This window comes from Buceros rhinoceros, unplaced genomic scaffold, assembly GCF_000710305.1.
Source record: "Buceros rhinoceros silvestris isolate BGI_N320 unplaced genomic scaffold, ASM71030v1 scaffold3057, whole genome shotgun sequence".
Classification (NCBI taxonomy): Eukaryota; Metazoa; Chordata; class Aves; order Bucerotiformes; family Bucerotidae; genus Buceros; species Buceros rhinoceros.
The window spans coordinates 97,795-109,718 of NW_010422737.1; the positions used below are offsets into that span (position 1 = coordinate 97,795).

The window sequence follows — 11,924 nt, forward strand, 5'->3', positions numbered from 1 at the left end:
ATAAACTATTTTTGTAGCATTACTTTCACCTTCACTTCTCATATATGAACTTTCAATAAATCAGATTTCTTTCTGAATAGAAAATGGTATAACCAGGGAATATGCTTGAATTTTGAATTTTTCAATTCAGTCTGTAACTCAGCAGGTGGAAAGAAGTCACTTTGCACTTCATGTGATACCCACCAAGATCCATTTCAGACAAGAGGGACTGAATAGAAGTCACAGCATGAAAAGTAGAAAAAAGTGATCATGATGGGGAAGAAAACAATAGCTCCTACCTGGACTGTTTAGACTGAAGTGTAAGCCTTCAGGAATATCCTACAGTTCCTCGTCCTGACCATTTTGCTTTTACCAGAGACACATAAACATATGCATGACTGCGGTGTGAGAAGTTCACTTGTAAATTAATGACTTTGATGGAGACCATATAGAGGAACATTTCAGAAGAAAAACATCATGAGGCGGAGCCAAAGGAGATGTTATTGTAAAGTTAGAAAGCATCAGAAGCACAGCCAGCAAAAGCTGTTTTACTGGAAGAAAAGGAATCAGGTGATTCAGAAACAAAGATGTGTTTCTGTTTAACCACTCAGCAAGGCTATTCTTTTACTAAAATATTTTGCTTTTTGGCTGTTAGGAAGCGAGTGTCTTAAGAATGCCATCCACAAAAGTAGAAACACCTTTTCTACATAAGCAGCTTGATGGCCCAGTCGTAATGCTCTTCCAAGCCGGAAAGGAAAGGCACGAAGGAAGCTTGAATTCCTCAGTCTAGGACTCAGCACACTGCATAAACATTACTGGTCACAAACCAACCACACTGGCATGAGATGCAGTAAGTGCCAGTATGCTTGATAGCTCTGTCAGAACTTGTTACCTATACCTTCGTCTCAGGAAAGAAAACAGCTGGGATCTGTTTTTTGGTCCTGAGACCAGGTGTCAAGGTCTGTTGCATACAGTCTATGCCAAAGCTTGGTTCAGGTCTCCTCAGTGCTCCACAACGTCCCTGAAGCTCTAGGACAACAATTTATTTTTATATGTTGATTCCAGGTGTTTTGAAATAAAATCATGGTTATTGCATTACAGGCTGCAAGAGCATTACAGCCTGCAGCATAAAACAGTTTGTATTTCAAGTCCTAGGGTGCAGCAAAAGAGCGTCAGGGATACCCAAGGGTTCAAAATCTGCCAGAGGTGTTCTGAAGATACATGAAGGGAGGAAAGAGCCAAAGCTGATTCAGCCTTGTTCATAGTGTTTACCGGGAGCAGTATTCAGTACATGCAACCCCACAACCATGCCTGGGATCTCGGAGAGTGCCTATGAATAATGGACGCTTGGGACGCATCGTGTAAGACTGTTTCCTTACCAGTTTTATTTAGCAAATCAGATGTAGTCATGGATGTGCTCAGCATATGTCCTGGTATGGCCCTGTTAGATTTTGAAGATTTGCTCTGATTTGTGCTCGGGTTTCTCCTCACTGGACTACCAGAAATGAAGGTGAGTGACACCTTTATCTGATCATTTGAGTGATGTCATTAGATTGCCTGCTACTTGAAAATTCATGCCTAAAAGAAATTGATAATTCGAACTATATGGCTGCATTTCCACATGCTCCTCTATCACCTGACTTCAAGATAATTTTTGATGATCTTTCTCAGGCTAGTGGAAGGTCTAAGATCCCTCTGAGAAGCAAAGGTGAAACATAAACTGAATGCATCATGCCCAGAGAATAAAGCTCTTTGTCTTTGTTCTGTGGTCTTTCTAATTCTCAGCCCGACTTATAAAACTAAGATGTATAACGCCAAGGATTAGCCTAGAACTTTGGCCTGTCGTGCATTGTCTGTGAAATTCTTTTTTCCCTTTTACTGTTTCTTAGTGCTGTGGCAGATGAATGAGTGGCTGTATTATGTGCGTATATGTGTGTCTGTCATCCTCAGTGAGTGTGTCTGCTTCTGTCCTTGACTTACTTTTCTTCTTTCTTCATGTTTCTTTTTTCTTCCTTTTTACAATATCTCAGTTCTAGTCAGACCCTCTCTGTTCAACACTTCTTTTATTCCTAAAACACTCATAATGCTATTCAGAGAGTATCTGTACAGAGGGAATAGACAGAATACAAACAGAGTGCTTACCACTGTGTAAATGATGTGCTCCCTGAGATATTTTCATGCACTGCACACACTGTTGTCCTTCACTTAAATTATGAAATAAAAAGAAATGTATCTACCTTTCTTTTGAATTCTTGAAATAAGTTTGAGCAATTATCACTGTATATTTCTCTTGTTAGGTTGAAACCAATAATAAAAAGGCTAGAAACAAGGAAGTCTTAGACTCCATAGGAAATATGAACATGCCATGTTTTTCAGGAACTGACAAAAGAAGACATGCTTTTACAGAGAATAGGTTACCAAGTTAAAGCCACAAATCTCCTAACTTATCAGTATGAACGTTAAGATTTTTGAAAGTATTTCAGGCACATTCAAAAACATTTTAGTTTTGAATATTATTATCAAGGATTATATAATGTTAATCTCCCACAACCAAATCACTCAGGTCACAAATGTTGAGCTCCTGTTCTTACAGATGAGGCTTTGCCTGAGCCAATGAGGGAAACAATGTCCCTTCTTCACTGTCTCAAGGACAAGTACAACCTGACGGGTTGTAAGGCAACATAAGCAAACATGCTGGGAAGAAAACCTCGCTTTCCTGATCTCCCCTGGGGATACTGACAGCATCACAGCAATTCCTTTTTGGGACTGTGAGTAGGTTTTACCCTAGTGGCAGGACTGATCAGTTGGATTTTGTATTTTCTATTGGATTTTCCCTTGTTGTTTTTGAACTTTTAAAACATATTTTCTCAGCAGTCTACAAATCTAGTCTGCACAGTAGGGTATAAATGCATGGTGTCCTAGAATTTGACAGATTGCCTGCCCCACTCTAGTATGAGGAAGACATGAAGAAACTGGAGCACGTTCAGTGCATGGCCACTATGACACTTGGAAGCCAGAGCACGTGCTCTGGGGAAAGGCTGGGGAGCTGGGCTTGTTCAGCCTGCAGAGCGGGTGGTGTCTAGGGGGACTGAATGACAGACCCCCAGCTGCTCCTAGGAGGCTGACAAAAGACAACTGATATAACCACACCAAAATAAGGCAAGTTCAAACTGATTAAAAACCTGACTGGATAAAGCCAAGCTGGTTTAACCTCACCAAGCTGGTTTAACCTCACCAAGCTGGTTTAACCTTACCAAGATGGTTTAACCTCACCAAGATGGTTTAACCTCACAACTGAGCCTGCTTTGAGCAGGAGGTTGGTCTACAGATGTCCTGAGGTCCCTTCCAACCTGAGCTATCCAATGATCCTATTTCCAATACCTGCTGTTCAACAGCAGAGCTAGTTCCCTCACAATTTGGAGTAAAACAAGGTGAAGCAAAAGCTTCTTTTAAAGAATGTGCTTAGCACAGCAAAACGACTTAGTTTTTTTCAAGTCTTTCACTGGCAAGTGGAAGGAAGTCATCATCCCAAGAGCATCACTGTGACCAACAGCTTCTAAAGCAGCCTACCTCTTCAGTGGAAAGAATTCCAGAAGTGTTCTAGCTCTTCCTGGCTGGGGGTCAAAACACATTCCCAATATATGTTACTTTTCCTTGTGGTGGCACAGCCAGAAGAACTCAGTGTAGTATCATTAGTTACATAGCTACAGAGTGTAGAAAAAGAGTCGAAACTTCCCTTAAACTGCAAAATTTTTCAATATATTCACTGGAAACACCATTCACTAACACAACAGAAATGCAGAATGCAGAACTGGATGACATCCTTAGGCCTTGAATTGACATGTCTTTACAATGCCCGAGAAAACACACTGCATTAAAACAGTATGAACTGAAAGGAGATTATTTTTTTTAATAGTAATTTCTATAGAACCTCCAATATCTCTAAGAAATCTTCCTACCTGGTGAATGAAAGAACCTGTAAATACTTTTGCTTCCTTCTAAGGCTATGAATTTAAAAATACATCATTAAATTACCTGTTACCATGAACATGAGAAGCACAAAATGCAAAACTGTAGTGGAGCAAGGTTGGATCAATGACAGAACCGTTTTCTGAATGTTCAATCAATTCACTGAGATAGCAAAGATGGCGGTGACAGCCTCTCACTCCGTAGCGAGCACAGTATTCGTCTAATACGAAGACTTGACCTGGGCTAAACCAACCCTGAAAGAGAAAGACAAAAAACCCCACAACATTTTGAGATTTCTTTTTCCACTCACAGCTTTCAAATCAAACAAAGAAGAGAAACATATATTTCTATGTGCATTACATAAACTTTTTATAGGAGAATCATTTATAACTGACTAATGCTCATGGCACTGGAAGCTAGATCCAACAATAACCCTCTTGCTGAGAGGAGTAGATGTCAGGAAACTATTTGCGGTTCTGAGTAACCAGGATTACAGTTTACAAAAACACACTAATACCTCAAATTTTGGTACAGATTCAATTGTATCAAAACCTAACAGAAAATAAACTAATACTTTAAAATAATTTTGTAAAGTAATTACTTGTAAGCTATGGGAGAACATTTGGGTAATGCCAAGGAACATTAACGCAGTCATCCTAACACAGTTTCTGTATGGTCAGTAGCCTTTGGCTGCAACTTTAATGGGAGAGAATGACAATTTGAAGGTTTATCCTGTTTCTCATGCAACATGCATGCACTTTTAACAACTTATACTAGTAAAGAAATACAAAAGCTATCTGGGTATGGTTTGACCTTAAATAATAATTAAATGTTCTGGGGCACATTGAGGACAGTCTTTATGACACCAGAACAGCGTAACACTGACACAGACATGAACGAAGCATCGACTCCTTCCCACCACAAAAACAGTTCTTGAGTGAACCCAGAGCGTAAAAAAATTAATTGATTCTTGATGTAGCAATGTAAAACAGAACAGTCTTGATGGCCTTGCTCTGACTATATATAAAAAAAAGCACAGTGAGCTTCCAAGATGCACCAGGGAGAAAACCATAAAACTGAAACCACAGCTACTGCATAGCTGTTCCAAATAAGCATGTTTCTTTGTTCTTAACTGTACTGACATTTTCCTCTCGGCTTTCCTGCCAAATGGTTAAGAGAGATTGAGGAACACCTGAACTCAAATATACAAATAACTTGGATAAGCAAAATGATTTTGCAAGTCATGTATTTATAACACCAGTTTAGTAGCTGAAGACCAATACTTCTCTGTTGCTTATGAATACTACTGCAAGCTCCGATGTTTAATATTTATACAAAATATCAATGAAAGTACTACTAAACAACACTTAAAAATATATTCACATCAGGTTCTAACCATCTGTGTCTTTACTATAAGAGTTGCATGAGACAGGAATTTAAATTTTACACTCCCAACTCTTGAATTTAACATATTATTTGCAAACAAGAACACCTCAAGGTTATTTCATGCATTTGTTTGCTCATGGTTAATTTCTCTGAAGTCAATGTTTCCACTGCCTTTAAAGAGCTTCAGCTGGATGTAGAGAACACTTAGCTTTATCACAGCACCCGGAACAATACTTAGTTTCTTAAACTAATAGGCAGTCATATTGCAATGGCTCATGTAGTTTACAGTGTTTGCTAGAAAATACGGTGTTCCCTTGAAAGAAACAAGAAAAGAATTTTAACTGAATTTCTGCAATAATATGCATCATAACCCTAGATATAACAAACGGTGGTTACTGTGATTGATATTCTGTCGCTATGTTGTCATTGTCACTGATGTCTCTACATTGTTACAGAAAACATTTCAAAATGCTGCATGTCGATGCCTAGCAGTACAAAAGGAAATAATTGCTAAAATTTCTGTGCATTCTCATAGGAGAAAACTGTGGCAAGAATACAAATTTTTGAAGAACTCATTGCTTTAACATTGGTCTCTGTAAGATACCGTTCTGGTGTAGTCATATTATTATAATTACGTGCCATCCTTGCCCTTGTTCAACTCCAAACCATGCATAAGTCTCACAAACACAGAGATTCTAGAGAGTATTAGATAACCGCATGTTTTTATTGTATAACTGCAACCCCTCCCCCCAAAATAAAAAAGCTCCCCAATACCAAGAACAATGTAGAAGCAATTTAGATCATATAGTAATTTAATACAGAACTGTGTTTAATATTAATTCTTAAACTTAATTGTATGTGGTTACTCTGTTGAAATAAAGGGATGCATTATTTTTACAAACGATAGGAAATGATCTGTTCAGGAAAACAAGATCTCAATTATATGTTCATGCATTTTATTTCTACCTTGACATTTCCTATTTTTAAAATTAATAAATACAGTTAAATATGCAATCTAACAAAACTGATCACCCATTCTGCTTATTAAACGCTGAATTTTAAAAAGAACAAATAGAAATGCATCAGTTTTATGGTTGCTATAGCACTCTGTATTTCACCTAACCTCTTCTAAAAGTTCCTGATTTCAAGGTTATACTAAGTGTCTTACTATATTATTATTATAAAAAAAAGATTTTGACCCCAATGCACTGTTAGAAAGCTAACCATTTTCTCTTTGAGTGCCAATTACTTTGTACAGATGTACCTTCGGGCCTCTTCTTTGATTCAGTGTGCAACCCACAGACGTAAAACAAGTATTTTAACTTTTGCTATACATACTTATCTGGCAGCATTTTAAAAAGGAATCAACAGTCATCAAATGATCAATGTTCCTGTTTTTTACACCTGCAAACAGATCTAAAAAGCCCCATCATTATCTTTGTATTACCTGACTAGTCAGACAAATGGAAGAAAGAAGTGAAAAAAAGTTATCCTATTTTGTTGCTGAGGTGATAGTATAGTGAAAAAAATTACGTGCTATGAGGCATCTTAGGTCCTTAGTGAGAGGTCACTATTTTGGACACTGTAACAGGTGAAAACTAAAAGCCTCAGGAAGGTCTGACCCACACAAACCTATTTAACAACTGTGTATAATCTGATGGACTTCTACAAGATTGTGCCTAGTTTTCCCTACTGAAAACAAAATCTGAAGCAGTTCCATCCACAAAGCATAGAATAGAAAATATTGTACAGGAAAGGGAAACTGCAACTACAAATAAGGAAGCATGTCATGCCACTATCTTGTCCTTTACACCTGTCTTTAAATGTGAAAAACATTCACTTTGATACAGAGATCGCATTTTACTTGGTTTTGTTTAAGAACTATACTCCCATTTGTTATTTGCAATTCAGGTAATACATATATACCCACGTACCACAGTGCCTGTGGTTCTGCTTCCCTTCTTTTGGCATTTTTCCTCCTTCACACCACAGCGGAATGAAAAATTACAAGATAGGTGAAAATGTCTGACACAAGGTGACTACAGGTGTCAGTAAAGCCTACCGCAGGAGCTCTTCCCATTATCAGAACCTTCTGTTTTTATTCAAACCTCCATAAAGGACACAATAAATTTCACCTGATATATCAGAGACAGTTTGGGTCTCTTTCCTTTCTATTGAGTGGCACAGCAGCAGCTTGCAAGTGTATAATTTTCAAATTTGAAACCAATTGATTAGACCCTTTATTCCAACCACAACCACAGCTATTGAATGAACTAGGAAGAAAGGACTACTTTGTAACAACTATTTCTCACTTCTTTCAATCTATCTTCCAGCCAGTACTCACCAAACAAGAATAGGAGTCATTCAATCTGTGATCCAAGGTCTGCCTCTGAAGCAGTCTGAAGAGGGAAGCATGGTCAAATTTGCAGGGATTAGCAGAAATAAACTCATCCATGCCATGTTTCTGACCACGGTCTGTATCTGTTCATACAAAGGAAAAATGTGCCGAACAATACATGTGAGTGTGTGTGAAGATTCACAAACACAAGCATACGCACGGTATCTAAGTCGCAGTATATAATCTTGAAAATATCTCAAAGAAATGAGTCATGTAAGTACACGCTTGCAGGTGACTTATTATAAAATCTTGGGTTTTAATCTGAAAATAATATTACTGAATTATTTTGCTCTCATACCAATCTACAGAGTGTAACAGTGAAAAAAATAAAGTTGCTACCCACTGACAGATTAAACAAAGTTTAGAAAGATTATTAGAAAATACAAGATGGTATATTAAAATAATTCTTAAAGCATGGTTTTCTAGCGCAGCTTTTCAAATGTTATAATTTACAAAATGATATGAGTACAAAAAAGAACGTGTTCTCTAATTTCCTGGGTTTGTGTGACTCTCTTTCTAATTTTAGCAAAATAACCAAATAAATATCCTTTCTTCCACTGAAAGAAAAAAAAAAGTCTATGCATTTATTTCCTCAAATAATAAAGAGCATCTTTACTGCAGATCAAAGTACCACTCATAGAAATATTCATCATGGCTCGAAGCCTACTTCTCAAATGGCAAACTGGAGCAGAAATGAACACACTGGCTTGAGCTAGGTCATTTCCAGCCTTCTTTTTGTACTCAGCTTTTAATGAGACAAACCTTAATGTAGTAATGGCAAAGAGCTTCTCCAACCTTCCAGCAAAGAGTAGTGAAAAAGGGAGCAGCATTTTTGTGTAAATACATCGAGAAAACATACCATCCCAAATGGCACTTCAATCAAAGGCCAAATTTATTGTTCTTCACAGATTGCATCTTTCAACGCCTCTAAACCCCGCGGGTTTATCAAAAGAGAAGGTCTAGTGATTGCTTTTATTACTGCTGTGTTTTGTCAAAGTCCTCAATGTGAATTATCTATCAAGTATGGACAGAAAAAGCCTTACAGTGCCCAAAAGGACTAGTTATGTATTAGCACATTAGCTGTCTTGGATTCTATAGACTGTACTGGGGTGAACAGTCCTATCAACTTAAAAATTGACTTCCCCTTTCAATAGGGTCTTAGCTCTTTGTTCCTTTAAATTCAAACCTAGGTCTTTTTATATTCGTTACTAGAAAAGTATAGATCTGAGTGTATCCTAAATGCAATTTTGAAAACCTGCATAGTACAAACCTAAAATTTCTAAAGAAAAGGAGACAAAAGTTTATTGATTAAACCCAATTATAGAGTCAGGTTCATAATAAAACTCAATATTGATCTGTGGGCATGATGCTAACATAATCAGTCACATTTAGAAATTTAGCCCCAGATCATATTGATCCATGTCAAGTCCAACTTTCAGCTGTATTTGCGGATGGGAGGATTATTTAATTCAAGCTGAAGGATCTGCAGCATCACATCCTGGAAAGATGCAGAAACTAATTCATATCTCTTGGCTTTGCATTGTCAAAGCAAGAGTCACATCCATGTGACAGATTTCACCAAGGTGGATGTAGCAAATAAACAATATGACAGTACATTGATGGTGTAAGGTAAGAAACCAGCATCCCAGAAAAACAGCAGCATGTATTTTTAATGGTTTAAGTATCAATAGCGTATCTGATTACAGAGACTAACTGTATTTCCGTGAGCATTAGCCTAGCCTGTTATTAATGGCAAGCCCAGCTCATATTTTGGACACAGGTATATGATATCCTCTCTCTTAATTAGTGCAATTTAAATGTATTTAAACACATGAATTCAAAGATAAACAACTGATATCCACACAACTACATTACTGGAAGTACTAAACTACAATGCGAAGCTACCGATAGTTTCCAAAACGAACCACACACCAAAAACACAAGTTTTCCAAACCAAATATATTTAATCTGCATGTGACTGGTTTCTACATTTCTTGTAAGTCTTTCTCCTTATACTAAAATCTGCTTTACCAAGTAATTATTTACAGTAAGACAGACGACAGAAAAGAAAAAGGATTAGTATTTCTTTCTGCCACTCGTCTCATGTACAAATTATACACAGTTGAATCTTTCTTAAATTAACTGGCTTGATTTTTTTTCTCCGGTTAACCACACAAATACAAAAGATTCCCATTATTTAAAAGAAAACCTGTGTAAGTACTGACAAGTAATTAAGTATTTTGAAATCTGGACGTTGCAAAAGAAACAGATTCAACGTTCTGACACAGTCAGCCAGGTGACCAGAATGTGCAAGGTGATCCATTGAATACAAAGCAGCTTGTGAAAGCAGAATCAGCTATTACATAACTTTGGGCAAAATAAGCACAAATATTTATTAAAAAAAAATTAAATACTTGCTAGATTTAGTTCTACAGTAAGACCCATGAGTGACAACATTTTTCAGTTAGTCAAACAGTACAAATAACACTGTCAAATAGTAACAGAAGATGTGTTACCAAATACATTCTAGCAATGGAAAAACAACTAAAAACTGAACTTTGCCAGCTACAAGCGAGCAGGAAACAAGAGAAAAATAGACCTAGTGTAATACATTACATTTTATTTTGCTGCTACGATATACATAACTGGTAAATATTTTTGAAACAAAATGGATTTTTAAAAAATATAAGAACTTGACAGGGATTATGAAGAATTCATATACGTTATACGACTATGACACCCTACTTTTAAAAATTGTTCGATTGTATTTTTCAACTTTCTACACAAATGAGCTTTAGATGTCCTGTTTAAGCTACCTGCAAATGCAAAAGACATTGAGTGCTGTATTGTGATATACAGTTAAGAAAAAATACAATTCCATGTCACTCTTTACACTTTCTCAATTTCGGGAAATATTGGGAAGGTATTTGGGAAGAACTTTGAAGCAGTAATACTTCTGCTTTTTCACAGTTAGTTTTCTTTCTTAATGGAATTTGTTGTCCTGCTTTCAAGTTGCCTCTAACTCAAACATTGTGTTGGCTGCTATATCTGTGTTACACTGTTTCAGGTTGTGTATTTATTTTATCTTTTGGGAAGATATTCCTCTTTTTTGGATCAAGGTAGGACAAATATATATATTTTAAAACCATGGTAAAAACTTACAAAAGCTATTGCAGGAGTTTTAGTTCATTGGGTGTTCTTTCAGCTAAGGATACTCATTTTGGCAGAATGACATCCTGAATACGCCTTTTGTGATCTTTGCAAGAAACTTCCAATTTTAGTCCAGCTGCAAATTTTATAAAAATCACATCCTCAGTGACTAAGTAGAGCTGAGTGAATTGAGACTATGAAGAATTCCGCTTTTATGGCACATGCTTGAGTGGTTCCTAGTGACAATCACATCACTAGGCACCATCTCTGCTCCATCCCAGCTGAGAAGCAGTTACAGGTTTTCTGTAGCACTTACTCTGTGCAAGGGTGAACTACAGGAACTAGCCTTGCAAAGTGGTGATCTCCTCCCTTTTGTGGCTCTCAGTGACACCTCTGTTTGAGTTTAAGCATCATGGAAGCAACTGGAACTAACTCAGGCTGACAGGAAAGAAGAGCAGGCAGAGACGAGACATCTAGTATTGTAGGGATTAACCAGATTTAAAGACCAGGAGTAGTAGGGTAAGAGTTTGATAGGACTTTGATACAGAAGAGGCTGGAACTGGTTGGATGAAGATGAAGGGGCACATACTCTTTGCAGAAGACAGTGACAAGACATGAATAACATTCCATACGGATCGTAACAGCTTACATCAGGAATATTTCGACTCCTGATCACTGACCATGACTCCAAATTGCTACATGCTTAGAAACACAGGCCAAAGAGACCATCTATGCCCCTAGAACCTTAACATTTAAATACCAGACAAAAAAATAACAAATGGAGAGAAAGTGGCAGAATATGAGAAAGCAGCTGGCCCATATGGCCTGACTGTCAGGCTGGGGATAGAACACCAATGGACTGCCAGTATTTTGCCAAAGGACAGATCTGAAGAGGATACTGGTTATTTTCTTGCGTATTTCTGAGTATCATAAGGAGAGACCATAATGGTGACTTACTGACTGCTTAATGTGGTGGAGTCCAGTGTCAACCTTTTCTGTCTAAAAGGGAGATGGAGGTAGTTGGAGGCAAGCAGGCATGGGG

General features: G+C 37.4%; 1 protein-coding gene across 1 annotated transcript in view; it reads right to left on the reverse strand.

Moving 5' to 3' along the window:
* CADPS2 (Ca++-dependent secretion activator 2) overlaps positions 1–11,924 on the reverse strand; it is a 120,827-nt gene that overhangs the window by 95,001 nt on the left and 13,902 nt on the right. The window contains exons 5-6 of the mRNA XM_010140154.1: positions 7,679–7,815; positions 4,015–4,202 (exon numbers count right to left, since the gene is read on the reverse strand). Coding sequence (XP_010138456.1) covers positions 4,015–4,202; positions 7,679–7,815 — 325 coding nt within the window. The remainder of the gene's footprint in view (positions 1–4,014; positions 4,203–7,678; positions 7,816–11,924) is intronic.